This window comes from Folsomia candida, unplaced genomic scaffold (assembly GCF_002217175.1).
Source record: "Folsomia candida strain VU population unplaced genomic scaffold, ASM221717v1 Fcan01_Sc040, whole genome shotgun sequence".
Classification (NCBI taxonomy): domain Eukaryota; kingdom Metazoa; phylum Arthropoda; class Collembola; order Entomobryomorpha; family Isotomidae; genus Folsomia; species Folsomia candida.
The window spans coordinates 755865-771710 of record NW_019091232.1 but is presented as its reverse complement, the minus strand read 5'-3'; the positions used below and the strand labels follow the sequence as shown (position 1 = coordinate 771710).

Sequence of the window (15846 nt, the reverse complement as noted above, 5' to 3'; positions counted from 1 at the left end):
TGGCTAAATCCTGCGCCTCCACCACGTTTCTCGTCTCAAGCGATCCGCCATGCATTCACTCATTGCTCTTCCATCCACGGAGAGAAGGTGAGTTGGTCGGTTGGTTTTTTAATTTTAATTAAAATTAATACTTAATTGTGGTTGGAATTAGTAAAATTTTGATATTTTGTAAACTACTAGTAGTGCTGAACATAAGGTTGGTTTTGGTTTTGCAGAAAGACGTGAATTAAGAGTGATATAACAGCGAAAAGATGGGTCGTCGGCCGGCAAGATGGTGAGTAATTGTAAAACGTTTTTTTAAAGTATTTGTGAATGTTGAGTTAAGTGGTTATCAAGGGTGGTGGGCAAAATACTTTGTTAAATAGAGTGTTTGGAGCTCTGTTCTTTGCAGGGTTTGGATTTCCGGGGGTGTTTCACCCACAAAAAAGAGGAGTCGTACGAAAATGTAGGTTTTGTGAACAAATTAACTTTTTTATCGGGGTCTATCTTATCGATTAAAAGTTAATTTCTTCACAGAACCTGTATTTTTGTATAACTTCTGTCTCCTCCACATAGATTATCGTTGTTTTGTGGGTGTAACAGACCTGGAAATCCAAACACTGTAAATAATGGAGCTCTAAATTACTGTATTTTGCCAACCCCTGGTGGATATCGAGAGGGAGGATGATATTGCACTTCCCTCGGCGTTTTCTCACTGTGAGACTTTGCCAGAATATTAGTGCAGAAATTATACAAAATAACCCATTTGTCGCCTTCCTCGCTGTTTTTTAATACGGAACGGAAGTGAAACAAGTGGGAACAGTTAATTGAACAACTAATTAATTCCTTCATTAGCTAACTTATCTTTTCTCCTCACAGTTACCGGTACTGTAAGAATAAGCCGTACCCAAAATCTCGTTTCTGTCGGGGAGTTCCAGACCCCAAGATTCGAATTTTCGACCTGGGCAAGAAGAAGGGACGTGTGGACGACTTTCCACTCTGCATCCATTTGGTGTCCGATGAGTATGAGCAGCTGTCCTCCGAGGCGTTGGAGGCTGGTCGTATTTGTTGCAACAAGTACCTCGTCAAGTCCGCGGGGAAGGATCAGTTCCACATTAGGATGCGACTCCACCCCTTCCACGTACTCAGGATCAACAAGATGTTGTCCTGCGCTGGGGCTGATAGGTGAGAAGCAACTAATTAACAGTACCAAAATTGTAAAATCAGCACGGTTTAATTATTTCTCTCCTCTGGGAATTTATTTTAAAATTCTGGACGACAAATTTGCCGTCAGTGAGTTGATTAATAGAATGGCGTCGAGTTTTATGGGCCACTTTCGACCAGTTCCAATTTTTCTGAAGGCTTCTTAAACTTGAGATCTCCTCCTTCAAAAAGTGTAAAAATCTGAAGTGTATATTTATAGAAAATTTGAAATGACCTGCTCTACAAATTTGTCGTCTCACTGACGACAAATTAATCGTTCAGAATTTTAAAATAAATTCCCAGACGCGAGAAATGATTAAAATGTGATGATTTTGACAATTTGGGCGATGAGTCCTACGCTAAATTATTCATCTATTAGAAAGAAACTAATTTACATTTATATTACTAATTTAGGCTCCAAACTGGAATGAGAGGTGCTTTCGGCAAACCTCTCGGAACCGTGGCTCGCGTTCAAATCGGACAACCCATCATGAGCGTCCGAACTCTGGACAAACATAAGCCCCACGTCATCGAGGCTCTCCGGCGAGCAAAGTTCAAGTTCCCAGGACGTCAGAAGGTAACTAATCAATTAAATAATAATTAATGTCATATCATCATCACTAATTTTTTCCTCTCTTTCTCTTTTAGATCTTCGTCTCCAAGAAGTGGGGCTTCACCAAGTTTGAGCGACCCGAGTATGAGCGCCTCAAGAGCGAAGGACGCCTCGCCCCGGACGGTTGCAACGTCCAATACCGCGCCGAACATGGTCCTCTCAACGCCTGGAAGAAGGTTCAACAAGAGTTGGCTGGAGTGGTTTAAAAAAGTCTAAAAATTTTGATAACTGGTTAAAAAAATATCAATAATTCTTTCTATTCCAATCCAACCAAACCATGAAAATAAGTTCGACTCTGTATGTGAGGGGTGTATATTGTCAGTATTGTTATCCTACGAGAAGAATAGTGTCAATAAAATCGCTCACATTTATGAACCGAACAATTCAAGCGGTGTTTGTCATCATGAATTAATTACGATCCGCGCAGGTGTTTGTAAATCATGAGCAAATAATGACATTGTTTAATTAATTGGCATGAATTGAAGTTCAATTATTGAGCCAGGAGCATGTAATAGCGAAAAGTGGTGTCAGTCGTCAGCATGAATGACTCAGGGAAATTGCCATCCGTTTTGCATTTTAATTATTTTAAGGTATTTCCGGGTTTGTGGTTTTATATTTTTGTGATAAAATAATGGTTAACTTTGCATAAATAGAGTACAAGTTAGTTAAATAAGTTGCTATTTTAAGTGTGTAGTTAACTAATTGCATTTAAAAATGACCCTGGTTGGTCTTGGCCTGCCCATGATTCCGGACAACAACGCCCGGCCCACGGTATGCGCGAGATCCGCTACCACCACGCCGAGCAGGCCCCCGTCAACCTTAGCAATTCGGCCACATACTTACGCAATTGGAAAAGTTCCGGCATGCTGTAAGTAAATTTGGAAATTTCATAAAATTCATTTCCTAAAAATTTATAAAAAATTGTTTCATTTGTACAGTTTTTGAACTCTTGAAACAAATACCTATCGCCATTCCAGTGCGATGTTCCGATCCGACGGGAATTATCCGGTTGTCACTTCACATCCCATCGTCAAGTGAGGTCGACACTCCTGAAGGTCATGACCTTGACGGTGACACTGACAAAGACGACACCCTAGAACAACGCCTCTTAACGAATCGACGTCTGCTCGAGTCCCGAATAAAAAGTCTCCGCTTGGAAATTGGGGATTTGAGCGTGGCTGAAAACTTGGAGAAATTATGCAACCATTACTTCCATTTGGATAAGAACAACCCCAACAAAGAGAGGAGTGACGAGTTTAACAGGAAATTAGACATGTTGCTCAACGAGAAATGTGGTGGGGAGAGGAAATCATGTCATGAAAAGTGGGATGCGTCCACGTCGCATGAAAAAATTGGTAGGAAATTTTATGACCAGTTTTTTATGCAAAATTATGACAATTTTTGTTAATCAAATTCAGATCCGATTCGTGGCCATGAACCTAGTAAACTCGTCACCTTTGACCTCAACGCACAAAAAAGTGACGATGATGACGATGTCAAAACTTCTCGACACTCGTCCGGATTTGGTCTCATTTTCCACGGTCTACTTTCTAAGAAAGAGACGCAAAATTTACTCAGGATCGATGGCCAGTACCTGATTCGACATGTGCTCGGAGAGGAAGCGTATATTCTCAGCTTCCGGTCCGTAATTAATTTCTTGTCCCATCATTTTAAAATACATAGATATGTTCTTATCTAAATAGAAATCTGTACGTATTTCAGATGCAACGGAATCATCCAGAACTTTAGAATATTTAAGGATTCCGAATTCTACGACTTGTTCTATCTCGAGGATCGTAAAGCTAGTTATGCATCGTTGGACGAGATGGTCAATGATGGATTGAGAACGCTGTTCCTCAACTTTAGAGTAAATAAATTACAAAATTTCCACTTTCTGTAACATTCATGTCATAAAAAAAATCCAATATGCAGTTAGCAAAACTAATCCAAAGTTTTTAAATTTCCGTAACTCTCTTGAGTTATATCAAAAATTCCCAGTGCCATTTTGAAATCACTATTGAGAACACTTTTCATATGGTCTTCAGAAATTTTGACCCAATTCATGAGGCAGGGAAAGTTACGGAAATTTTAAAAGCGTAGTTTTATTAATTGTCTGCTACATATTTCACGTTGATCAAATTCCAGGCTGGCTCATACGTTGACACTTTGACCGAATTGGCCCAAATTAATAAGCACGACAGCATGATTTCCTGGTTGACCTCGTCCTCTCCGACCTCTCTGAACAGTCCGGATTCTCGGGCTAGCATTTACATCGGATCGTCGCGAAGGCCATCGGTAAATCCGCATCCAAACCAAGGTCAAAGTCAAGACGAGGATGGGTTACCCCCAATTGAGACGACGCCACCTCTGGTAATAATTTATTACAATTGAATTTTAATCATTAACGGTTAACGATTAATTGTTAGAGGCTAATTGTTGATTGTTAATTGTTAACGATTCATCCAATCATACAAAAAGTGTGAGGACAGAGGGACAATGTTCCCACGGTTATTCGATGTACGCATCATCTCCCCATCTTATACAAACCCCTCCCTCCCCTATCCCACAATGTTAATGTCCCCACATGTCCCCACAGCTTCCGCGGCCACTGAATGTAAAATACTGGAACATGTGCTCAACTTTGAACCGAAATTAGTTTCGATTTATTTATTGCACGTGTACAAACAATGGACAATTAAACTTAAATTACAACAATGTCCATGCGTAAATGGTCTCCAATTTTATTGTTCCAAAAACAAACGATTGTTCTCCCAAGCAATGTTTTTGTTCAGGTTCAATAACAAATTGGAAGTTAACTAATAGTAAAAGTGTACCTAAATTATCTGTACGGCAAAATTTTTCCATCACCGACCACATTCGTATACTTCTAATTTTCTTATCCCAAATTGTAAAGGAAAGACAAAAATCATGCGAAAATTTTTCAAAAAAATCGATATCCCCTCAAAATTTGAGTGTGTTCGAAAAACTCTGAAAGTCATGTTGGTCACGAGATGTCGACCTCATTGGTGTAAGGTCAACATTGGGGCAGAATCTGAGGTATTGAAGTTTTAAAAATTTGAAAATTTGAAAATTTGAAATTGTTTTGTCGAATCGTGATTGGATTAATTAAACACCTATTTAAATTAACTTTTATGACACTTCTATCAGTCATTGTCGATGACAAAAATCATTATCTATTATTAACTTTGCAATTGTTTCTATTTTATTTTTTTAACAAAAAACGTTAAAGTTGTGCAATTTTATGAATTTTAGGGTGCCGAAGAATCCGAACTTTTCACGCATTTCTTCCTCCTTGGGACACGCGATTTGGGGAAACGGAGTCCTTGTGACCTCGAAAGCTGTCCATCTCGGAGTCGAGCTTGTCTTCTTCGTGGAGGTGCAAATCCGCCCGTGGGAAAGGAAACTTGCGTTTGTCGAGGTAATCATTTGCATACAATTTGCATGCAATTTGCATAAAAATTGCCCATTTCTAGTTCGAAAATCTGCAGAAAAATTGATTGATAGCTTGTATTGCGAAAATCTGCATAAAAACTGATCATTTCAAATGAGCTATTTTTAGAAATTTTTGGGAATGAGTAAATTCTATTTCGAAAATCTACATAAACATTGTTCCGTTCTTTATCTATAATCTGCATGAAAATTGGCCATTTCTATTGCGAAAATTTGCATAAAAAGGACTGCCTTCTATTGCTAAAATCTGCATGAAAATTGGCCATTTCTATTGCGAAAATTTGCATAAAAAGGACTGACTTCTATTGCTAAAATCTGCTTGAAAATTGGTCACTTCTATTTCGAAAATCTGCATAAAAATGTATCCCAGAATTATATCCGCTCATTGTATTTTCCAGATTGCGGATTAACCCTGCACGAAAAGTGTCTCGAACATTTGGACGAGTCCAAATTTGCCACGTGTATGCCCGACTTGTACAAAATGCCTGCAATTTTTGGCGTGGATTTGACCACGGTGGTGAAAGCGACGATGGTCACAAGCATGACGGAGGAAGATCCGGTTTCAATACCAGAACCCACGCCGCCTTTCGTGGTGACGAAATGCGTCCAAGAAATTGAGCGGATTGGGGTCACGTCGGAAGGAATTTATCGCATTTCTGGTTCGCAAGATGCTGTGCTCAAAATGCAAAAATTGCTTGAAAGAGGTTCGTCATTCCGTAAATAATGTAGGACTCGATGCCAAAACGGTCAAAGTCAGTACATTTTTAATCATTTCTCCATTCTGGGAATTTATTTTAAAATTCTGGACGACAATTTGCTAGAGCAGGTCGTTCCCAATTTTTCGGAAATATACACTCCAGACTTTTTGGCAGAGGAAATCTCAAGTTTAAGACGCCTTCAGAAAAATTGGAACTCGTCGAAACTGGCTCAAAAAACTCAACCCCATTCCATCAATCAGCTCACTAACTACAAATTTGTCGTCCAGAAATTTAAAATAAATTCCCAGAGGCGAGAAATGATTAAAAATGTGTGAATTTTGACGATTTTTGTGATAATTAATTACGTAATTAAGCAATTAATTAATTAAAGTATTAAAAATATTTCCTCAGATCGGATGTCCGCCGACTTGGCCGCATTCACGAGTAACGACATCGACTCGGTTTGCGCCCTGCTCAAATTATACTTGCGCCTCTTACCGGAACCCTTGATAAGCCGGGATGTGTTCTCAAAATTGATGGAGGACAGACAAAGTTAGTCTTTAATAATGTGCTAAATTTCGAAAATTCGAAATTTTCTAAATTTTATGTCAAAATTTGACGCAATAATTTACCAATTTTTGTTTTTATTTTAATTAAGCGCATAATTAAATTAATTAATTATAAATATTTAGACAACATTCTCACGCTGACCACCATGCGACAAACATTGACCCTTCTTCCCCCCGCGCACAAGGTGACGCTCCGCTACCTTCTCGCGCACTGGGATCGCGTCGTGGCGCAGGAGGACGTGAATAAAATGAGCTCGCACAACTTGAGCCGTGTCCTCGTGCCCAGCATCGTCGCGGACACCATGACGCTGACGAGTATCGATATGGGGGCTCACATTTTCGACATGTTGCTCACGAACTGTAACACCTTTGACTTTTGGGGGCAGTAATAAATCGAAAATGCGTGCGAAATAAGCGAAAATTTGTATACAATAATTTTTTAAAGCACGGACATAATTAATAATTATTAATTATGGTCAAAACTAACAAGGATTGTCTTCCAGTCACGGCTTTTGTGTCAATCCATCACAAATTTACTGGTTTGAAGTGTAAAGAACACACTATAAAGCATCCGGTGGAGTCAGATATGTACTGCTTACTGGTATTGATTTGGTAATAATTCCATACCAGATTAGTTATAGTTTGATTCTGAGTGGTAAAGATTTTATTACCACCACATTATTAGGCCGTGCCGTAAACGATCGATATTACCGATGCCGGTAGAGTCATATAATGTACTCCGTCCAGTAATAATTCAATACCCGTTGCCTAAGAGTGCCCAGATTTTGTTGAAATTTTGGAATTATGCAGTCCAAGTCAATAAAACAAACGTTTTTTGACGCAGTTCGAAGTCAAAGAGGAAGAATGGACGATTTTCCTTTTCGAGAAGAATGGAAATGAACGTTTCTTCCTCCGCTTGGTAAGAATCGCCCATTTTTTAAACTTTGATCTCAAATATCTTGAAGAAACGTTGGTTGGATTGAGTTGAACTGCATAATTCCAAAATTTCAACCAAATCTGTATAAAATTCGGAAAGACGCGATCTCCGAATGGTCACGAGATATTTACATCTGAAGAGGAGAAAACGTGTCCTAAAGTTGACAGATTTTCTTTCTCTGCATTTTCTCCTCTTTGGATGCAAATATCTCTGTCAAACTTGTCAATTGGGAGATCGCGTCTTTCGCAAATTTCATCCTACTTAAATTCGTCATTCGATTGACACTAGTTTCCACAAAATCAGAGAGCATCCGCTGGGAGACCTCCCTTGTGAGCGCCCAAAAATGAAATGACACCGACTAGATTGGTACAAAGTAATTTTTAAGCGTTATGGTCAGCACTAAGCGTCCAGAGATGATATGCCCAGACGGACGGACAAAACGATCACAATATGCAGCTAAAGCTACTTATAAATCGAAACGTATGCAAAAACGCAATAATTTTTATAAGCATTATGGTCAGTACTAAGGATAAGCATCCAAAGATGAGATGCCCAAACGGAGAGACGGACTGACAAAACGATAACAAAAAGCAGCTCATGCTAATAATACTAAATCCAAAATGCATGCAAACGCTAAAAAATGTGTACAAAATAATTTTTCTAAGCGTTATGGTCCGCACTAAGCGTCCAGAGATTATATTGACTCGCAACGAGCAACCAGATCCAGTATGTGACGACAAACACGATAAAACTCGAAGGGATCACGGTGACCAGAATGGAGTCCAATTTAGCATCAAGATTTACCCCTCCGCCGCCTCCGCAACAAAAAGTTTCCTCCGTGGTGGTGGTTGCGCCAAAATTGTGGAGGGATGAGGAGCCCCCCTCGTCGTCGGAGGCGGGGTCGACGCCGAGATTATTTCCGGTTAGGGAGGTGTCACGTGGTGGTGGTTTGTTAAATTGGGAGTGGACCGGACAGAACTCGGAGGACGGGGGGAGGTGGAGATGCGTCGCGTGGGGGATTTCCTGGATAAGGGAGGTTATCATGTAATTATGTAGGTATGGCTTATCGTTCAATTTTGTTGTACTTGGACATGTTTGGATTATGTTGTTATCATGCAAATATCTATCTTTGCAGGTCTAGCATGGCTTATCTATCTTTCAATTTTTGGACATACGTGGGTGTTTTATTATTGATTTTCAAAAGGTATGTTCCGCACTGTTTCTGACCAAAATTTTGATGAAATAACAAACTTGAAATACATTTACAGTGTCGGACAGATGTCTACGTCCACATAGTCGCGTCAATTTCATTTTCAAATTGTCACTGAACTACTGAACCAATTTTCATCATTGATATATCAAATTCTCACAAATTTAACGTAATTTCATAGCACATTATTAGTTTTCCGCTAAAAAATTTATTTTAGGCCAGAGATGTATTTTAATTCAAAATGAAAACAATTGGATGGACAAAAGTCAACGTCCAGTCAGAGAAAACATACAAAAAAAACTGTAATTTATAAGGAATGTTATAACAATTAATTTTTAATATTTGGTTGGGCCTCCGTTCGCTTTAAGGACGGCTTCAAGGCGTCGAGTCATTGAGTTTACCAAATTCTTGGTCACATCTTCAGAAATGGTTTCCCAAACTTCACGAATTCTGGATTTAAGGCCCGGAATTCCTGAAAAAGATTGTTTTCTTATTTCTCTTTCAATGTGGTCGCACAGATGCTCAATGGGATTCAAGTCTGGAGATTGGGGAGGCCATTCTAGCTTCGGAATTTTTTTTTCTTGAAGTATTCCATGGTGGACTTGGCAGAGTGTTTCGGATCGTTGTCTTGTTGGAAGGCAAATCGTCGTCCAAGTCCAAGTTTTCGAACAGATTCCTGGATATTACGGTCAAGTATTCCCTGGTACTTGTATTGGTCCATAATTCCGTCAATAAATTCCATTTTTCCTGCCCCACTTGAAGCCATGCATCCCCACACCATTACCGACCCGCCGCCGTGCTTAACTGTGGGGTTGAGATTTTTTGGATTCAAAGCTTCTTTTGGATATCTCCACACTCTACGACGCCCATCTGACCCAAAGACATTGAACTTTGACTCGTCAGTCCATAAAATATGTGGTCTCTGGCAAACTTCACTCGTTTGGTTGCATTCCTCGGTACAATAAGAGGCTTCCGGACTGCTCTGTGGGATTTCAAATTTCCCTTATTCAGTGTTCTTTGGATGGTCATAGGACTAACCTGTTTGCCGAACATCTCCTTGATCTCGGTAGATAGCTTTGGAGCACTAAGTGAGGGTGTAACGTTGACTTTGTTGAGCACGTGGCGTACTTCTCGGTGAGCCAAAATGGGTTTTCGACCACTTCTGACCTTGTTTTGGACTGAACCATTAGCTTTAAAGTTCTTAATGATTGTCTGGATGGTTGTCCTTGCTAATTTATACTTGGTCCATATTTGTCTCTGCGACAGCCCCCTTTTTGTCCACCCTTCCAGTCCTGAATGACAAGATCTCGAATAGCGATAGGAATTTCCTTGCGTGTCGACGCCATCATATTTTTCTGGAAGAAAATTATTTAAAAATTAATGCGGCATATGTTATTGATAGATTTATTAAGTTACCTGATTTTATAAATTGGAGAGATTTTTGTTGTTGACAATTAAAGTGAAGTGGACGTAGACTTTTGTCCGCTCAAATTTCATCCTCTCTCGCTCTGCACTATGATTCTCAGTTTTCCCAGAATTTTCAGAAATAACTCATATGTTTTATGAAATTACGTTAAATTTGTGAGAATTTGATATATCAATGATGAAAATTGGTTCAGTAGTTCAGTGACAATTTGAAAATGAAATTGACGCGACTATGTGGACGTAGACATCTGTCCGACACTGTAGGAAGTCGTGATTTTTTTCAGCTCAATCGGTTAAAAGGAACACCCGCAATAAATCATCCAAATTTACCTCGAAAATATGCAAAAATTTACGACTTGATTCCATTATCATCCCAAAATCGTTTCCCCTTCATGCTTTTATTCAACGTTTGAAACGGGTAATAATCACTAAGGGTCAAGGCTGGACTGTACGGGGGGTGGTTTATGACGGTGAAGCGTTTTTCGTCTGCAGCAGCCCTCGAAACCAGCGAGGTATTTGTTGGCGCGTTGTCGTCTAAAAAAAGGCCAACTATTTATTTTGACCTCACGTTTCTCTTCAACCGCAGCACGCAGCTCGGTCGGGGTTCCTGCATAGGCTGCCCCATTTATCATAGTATTTCCAGCAAGAAATTATGTAAGAAGGGGACCTTTTGTATCATTGTAAATAGTCATAATCAATTTTTTGGCAGATTTTTACGCTTTTGCTTTCATGGGCGGTGGCAACCCCCCGTGCTCCCATTGCATGAAGTATTGTTTAGTCTGCAGGTCATAATAGTAAACCCAAGTATCATATGCAACTACTAAAATATGAAGCAGGTTCCAGTTTTCATTTAATAGGTTAAAATTGGCATTGCAAAGGTCAACTCGATCTTGTTGTTGAGATGCCGAAAGCAATTTTGGTACCCAACGGGCGGAAGCCATTTTCATACCTAAGTCTTCAGTTAACGTGGAACAAATTGTTGGTTTTGGAACACCCATCTTATCTGCTAAATAGGACAGTTTCAATCGTGGATCTCTAATTATTGGTTCCTCTAGTTTCTGGAGCCTTTTTGTGGAAGAAACTGATTTTGGGCGTCCTGGCGACTTTTTGTCCGAGACCACTTTTCGCCATCATTTGAAGTTACTGACCCAATTTATATTGTGCTTTGTGTTGGGCAGTTTTCATCGTAAACTTTAAGCATGCGATCATAAATCTGCGACACCGATTGCCCTTCCAGCGTTAAAAGTTAAATCACACTACGATATTTAATTTGCAAATCTGACATTTTTTCCGTCGAGGTAAAGTTTGCTGATTTATTGCTAGTGGTGATGTTAACCTAAAGAGCTGAAAAAAATCACAGCATCCTAAATGTATCTGAAGTTTGTTATTTCATTAAAATTTTGGTCAGAAACAATGCGGAACATACGTTTTGAAAATCAATAGTAAAACACCTACGTATTTATGGATATCTTCGGATGAGGTTAGCATGCAAATATGTATGGCTTATCGTTCAATTTTGTTGTACATAAGTAACTGCGGATATCTTTGAATTATGTTATCATGTAAAAATCTTTACATGATCTATGTATCATGGCTTATCTTTCTTTGATGTCTTTGGGTGAGATTATCATGCAAAATGTATGGCTTATCTTCAATCTTTGCACATAGTTCGATGTCTTTAGGTGAGGATATCGTTATCATGCAAATATGTATGGATTATCTTTCAATCTTTGCTCATACTTGGTTATCCTTGGATGGAGTTATCATGTAAATATGTATGCATGGCTTATCTTTCACTTTTGTGTACCTGGATATCTTTTGAGTCGTAACCACCCACAATTGAGTGGAAGGTGGGAGCCGTCATCATTTTTTGGTGGTATCGGATCCTCTCTTTTTTCTGAATCCTGAATTTAAAAACATAATTTCTTGTAAGGTTTTGAAATTTCTTGTAAAAAACATAATTTTTTACCATGCAATCGCCAAAAATCCTCCCAGAGTGACAAAAATGAAGAAAATACAGCCCAACATCCACGCGTCGATGGCTTTCATGTAGCTCACGGCAGGGGCGGAGGATCTGCCGATGAGACGATTAGCAAATTAGAAATTTCTGAGAATGGAGATCTTCTCCCAGCATATGCACTCCGATTTTGAGAAAACTAGTGTCACTCCATCACAAAATTGATTAGGATGAAATTTGCGAAAGACACGAGTCGTGTCACACGACCTCCCAATGGGCACGTTTGACAGAGATATTCGCATCCCAAGATGAGAGAACGAGCAGTAAATTTGGAAATGGTAAACTTTGTCGACTTTACTGCGCATTTTCTCCTCTTTGGATGTAAATATCTCGTGCCCATTGGGAGATCGCGTCTTTCGCAAATTTCATCTTGCTTAAATTTGTCATCGATTGATACTAGTTTGCCCAAAATCGGAGATCATACGCGGGGAAACGTTCAAAATTGACCCCAAAAACTGCGTCTACCTGACAGAGCTGAACATTGCCGTAATTGTGAGCAGCGTGGTCATCGCGACGCCCACTCTGACCTCAGATTGCTCCCTCGGAACGAGAAAGCACAACCACGTGACCACGGCCAGAATCACGCTGGGAATGTAGGTTTGGACCAAGTGATAGCTTAGTCGGCGTCTCGACTTGACCACAAATTCTAGCGTGGCGTGCTTCTCGTCTAGAAAATGACGACAGATTTTTTAAGGAAATATTGTAGAATTTTGAAATATGTATTTCCGAATACCCAATTTCTTCCAACGCCCAATCCGCTCGGGAACATCGGTTCGCGACGCGGACACGACGCCATACTCAAAGTTGTAATCGTACGTTCGGTGGAGATAAATTCCGACATCGAACCACGATATGTTGACGAGTTTGGTGTTGTAAGAGTCTGAAAAATGAAGAAAAAATTCAAATTTTGAGAAATTATTAGTGTTTCGGGTGCAAAGTAACGACTTGCAAGAAATTACTGGGAGAAAGTGGTTTCTAGCAGGGCAATATTTCGACCTGCAAGAAATGCAACGGTGCAAGCAACGACGCCTCGCTGCAAGATTTCTTGTACTTTCTTGCAGTTTCTGGCACCTCTCAATGAGAGGCTCTCATTTCTTGCGTTATTCTTTGGTAGTGCAAAAAATTTGGCAAATCCGCAATAAATGAAACACTGGAAATTATGAAAAATTATAAAAAATATGTACTCACAACTTCTCAACGTAAAGTGACACTCTTGACTGTCAGCAGGATAGTAGAAGAAGTCGAAATCGCAATACAGATTTAGCAACATTCTCGTCTTAAACTTGACATAGCCCGTGGTCGGATTGAGCACGATGGTTTTCGGCTCGACGCCAACATTGGGGTGCGATACGGACGCGATTTGCTCTATAATTTATGCAATACTTAGTTACTTAATCACAATTAGACTTAAATAGTCGTTAATACCAAAGAAGAAATCTGGTCTCCAAATTTTATCGAGAGCGTCCCCACTCAAATAAATGTCTTGATCGGCGTGGTCCTCGTCATTATTATTCGGGCCGGAATTTTGTCCAATTTTTCCATCCTTCCAACCCGCAATGATTTCCACGTCGAATCCAATAAACTAGAAATTTTAAGAAAGCCATGGACATATTTCAGATCAAATAAAGAAATAAAACGTTCCCCCCAAAAAACTGAATTTTGACAAATATTTTGACAAATATTTTCATAAATCAAGAAATCCATGAGGGTTTGAAGAACACGATCAATCTCAGCATTTCATATCAAATAAGAACAAAACTTATTTTGGAACATAAATTTTCATAAATATTTTCAAAAATCAGGATCCGTATGTTTTGTCTCACATGATCAATTTCATTCCTAAATATTTTTCATATCAAATACATAAACAGAAAAAAATATTCTGAAGGATAACTTGTCATAAATATTTTCTTCCATATTTTCCAAAAATAAAAAAAATCCACCACGTGGGTTTCCTCACGCACATGATCAATCTCATTGAAATCCATGACTTCTCCGATATTCAAGAAGAAATCGACGTGGACGGGATTCGTCAAGTTTTCAGGAAACTCAAGAGGAACTTGGAGCTTGTCATAATTTCTGGGTAGCCAACTTTCTCTTTCACTACTTTCTCCACCTCCATCCGAAATTGTTGGCACGTGATCATTTTTCCGCTTCAATTCCTTAAGAATGCAGGTCAAGATGTCGATCGTGACCTGACCCCGTTGCGTCTCTTGGTCGAAACGTTCTCCAGAGAGGAGTTTGGAACAGAGCGGGTCCTCGTCTCCGCCCGGGTTGAAGGGGACAACGGTATCGAAGGATTGTGGTGAAAAGGAGAGAACCGGTGGGGATGCTTTCTTCTGGGGGACGGACCAACTTTGCAGATTTCCTTCGGTTCTACATAAAGGGGGAAAATACTGGGTCAAAATTTGAAGTATTTTGAGCTTAGTTCTTCCTAGGGTTTGGATTTCCGGGGGTGTTACACCCACAAAAAGACGAAAATCTACGTGGAGAAGGCAACAGTAAAGCAAGTAAATGAGCAAAAATTTCAGAGTATTGAGAGTAATATTAATAGTCTTAGACTATCAGTCGAAAATACGGGTTTTGTGAAGAAATTAACTTTTTATTGCTGTCAAAATGCATCGTTTTCACGATTTTCTAAAAATAAGGCATTTTGACAAAGGGAAAAAGTTAATTTCTTCAGAAAACTTAAATTTTCATATAGGTACCGTCTTCGCGATGCAGATTTTCTTCTTTTTGTGGGTGTAACAGCCCCGAAAATCTTAACCCTAGAAAAATCGGAGCTCAAAATACTCTGTTCTGAAAAAATATTTCCCCCACAAAACATAATTTCCCATTAATTGTAAGTATAATAAGTTTCCCAGATTTAATTCAATTTCAAATATATTTACCTCGAGATGAAAACACAGACCAAAATAATAACCTGGATAACGACCATTCTTATCTGATTAAGGGTTATCATTATCTACCACTTCTTCCAACAACCAGCCACGCAGGGAGGGGAACAACTAACCGAGGAATAATTCCATGCAAAAGTAGAAACACCGTATGAAAATCAACTTCCGTTCCGTGTTGGGTTCATGTTACTCCAAAGTTCGATCTGTTCGTGTATTATTTTCATATGTACGCGAAAATGTATGCATGTACACAAACCATGAAATGCGGATCTAACCATACACGCCATCATATTTATTACACGAAATGTAGACCAGGCAGAAATTGAAGGCAAACACATCAACCGAAAAAAGTACGTAATTCTGCGAAAACGTATCAACTTTTTCTCATAAAAGACCGAAATTATCGCTTTCCTCGGAATTATTTTGGCCCGAATTCTCCTGAGACTCGTTGTATTCGTGTCCTCTGCTCAATGTTCATTACATAATTTGACACATCACAAAATACCATTAATTACTCGGAAAAAGTAGGCGTTGGTGGTTTCATTTCACCTTTTTTTGTGGTGGTGAATATGTGTGTATGGTTTTATGCAAATTATGTAAATTAGTAAGTTGCGTAAAAGTGATGATAATTAATCCTGACGCAAAAAGAGGTGGCAGTGTTTTCTATTTTGTGAGAATGACTTACGTACATTAATGCAACATTAAAAATATGTAAATAAATTTGTCAAGGTCAAAAGTCCGGCGAGGGATTGACACCCGGAATCCTGTCGGATCATAAATTTACACTTCAAAATTTCCTAACGTCATAAATTTCCTAAACAAAATTA

At 39.2% G+C, this 15846-nt stretch overlaps 3 protein-coding genes across 3 annotated transcripts; 2 read left to right on the top strand and 1 right to left on the bottom strand.

The window, feature by feature from the left end:
* The first annotated feature begins 22 nt into the window (after positions 1-22).
* On the top strand, positions 23-2178 carry LOC110861297 (60S ribosomal protein L10). Its single transcript, XM_022110400.2, has 5 exons — positions 23-87; positions 216-274; positions 859-1164; positions 1597-1759; positions 1831-2178. Exons 2-5 carry the CDS (start codon positions 252-254, stop codon positions 1999-2001), a joined length of 663 nt encoding a protein of 220 aa, XP_021966092.1. The 5' UTR covers positions 23-87; positions 216-251; the 3' UTR covers positions 2002-2178.
* A 265-nt stretch (positions 2179-2443) lies between these two features.
* Positions 2444-6947, top strand: LOC110861352 (N-chimaerin). The gene is made up of 9 exons (XM_022110460.2): positions 2444-2663; positions 2734-3150; positions 3214-3436; positions 3518-3662; positions 3941-4165; positions 5069-5234; positions 5665-5970; positions 6376-6516; positions 6657-6947. The coding sequence occupies exons 1-9, from the start codon at positions 2510-2512 to the stop codon at positions 6920-6922; spliced, it is 2043 nt and encodes a 680-aa protein (XP_021966152.2). The 5' UTR covers positions 2444-2509; the 3' UTR covers positions 6923-6947.
* Positions 6907-15142, bottom strand: LOC110861315 (gamma-aminobutyric acid receptor subunit delta-like). Its single transcript, XM_022110419.2, has 9 exons — positions 15014-15142; positions 14087-14498; positions 13548-13704; positions 13311-13487; positions 12856-13002; positions 12588-12789; positions 12075-12179; positions 11913-12009; positions 6907-8493 (listed from the first exon to the last, which is right to left on the bottom strand). The coding sequence occupies exons 1-9, from the start codon at positions 15082-15084 to the stop codon at positions 8131-8133; spliced, it is 1731 nt and encodes a 576-aa protein (XP_021966111.2). The 5' UTR covers positions 15085-15142; the 3' UTR covers positions 6907-8130.
* Between the last annotated feature and the right edge of the window lie 704 nt (positions 15143-15846).

What these genes read in the sequence shown, in the direction of transcription:
- LOC110861315 (XM_022110419.2), bottom strand. Translation starts at nt 15,084, where the DNA reads ATGATAACCCTTAATCAGATAAGAATGGTCGTTATCCAGGTTATTATT. An exon ending in TGGGCGTTGGAAGAAATTGG is followed by an intron (nt 12,790 to 12,855) that starts GTATTCGGAAAT and finishes GTCATTTTCTAG; the next exon opens with ACGAGAAGCACGCCACGCTA. An exon ending in ACGACTCAAAAGATATCCAG is followed by an intron (nt 8,494 to 11,912) that starts GTACACAAAAGT and finishes TCCCTTATCCAG; the next exon opens with GAAATCCCCCACGCGACGCA.
- LOC110861352 (XM_022110460.2), top strand. Translation starts at nt 2,510, where the DNA reads ATGACCCTGGTTGGTCTTGGCCTGCCCATGATTCCGGACAACAACGCC. An exon ending in CACGTCGCATGAAAAAATTG is followed by an intron (nt 3,151 to 3,213) that starts GTAGGAAATTTT and finishes AATCAAATTCAG; the next exon opens with ATCCGATTCGTGGCCATGAA. An exon ending in GCAAAAATTGCTTGAAAGAG is followed by an intron (nt 5,971 to 6,375) that starts GTTCGTCATTCC and finishes ATATTTCCTCAG; the next exon opens with ATCGGATGTCCGCCGACTTG.
- LOC110861297 (XM_022110400.2), top strand. Translation starts at nt 252, where the DNA reads ATGGGTCGTCGGCCGGCAAGATG. An exon ending in GGTCGTCGGCCGGCAAGATG is followed by an intron (nt 275 to 858) that starts GTGAGTAATTGT and finishes TTCTCCTCACAG; the next exon opens with TTACCGGTACTGTAAGAATA. An exon ending in TCCTGCGCTGGGGCTGATAG is followed by an intron (nt 1,165 to 1,596) that starts GTGAGAAGCAAC and finishes TTACTAATTTAG; the next exon opens with GCTCCAAACTGGAATGAGAG.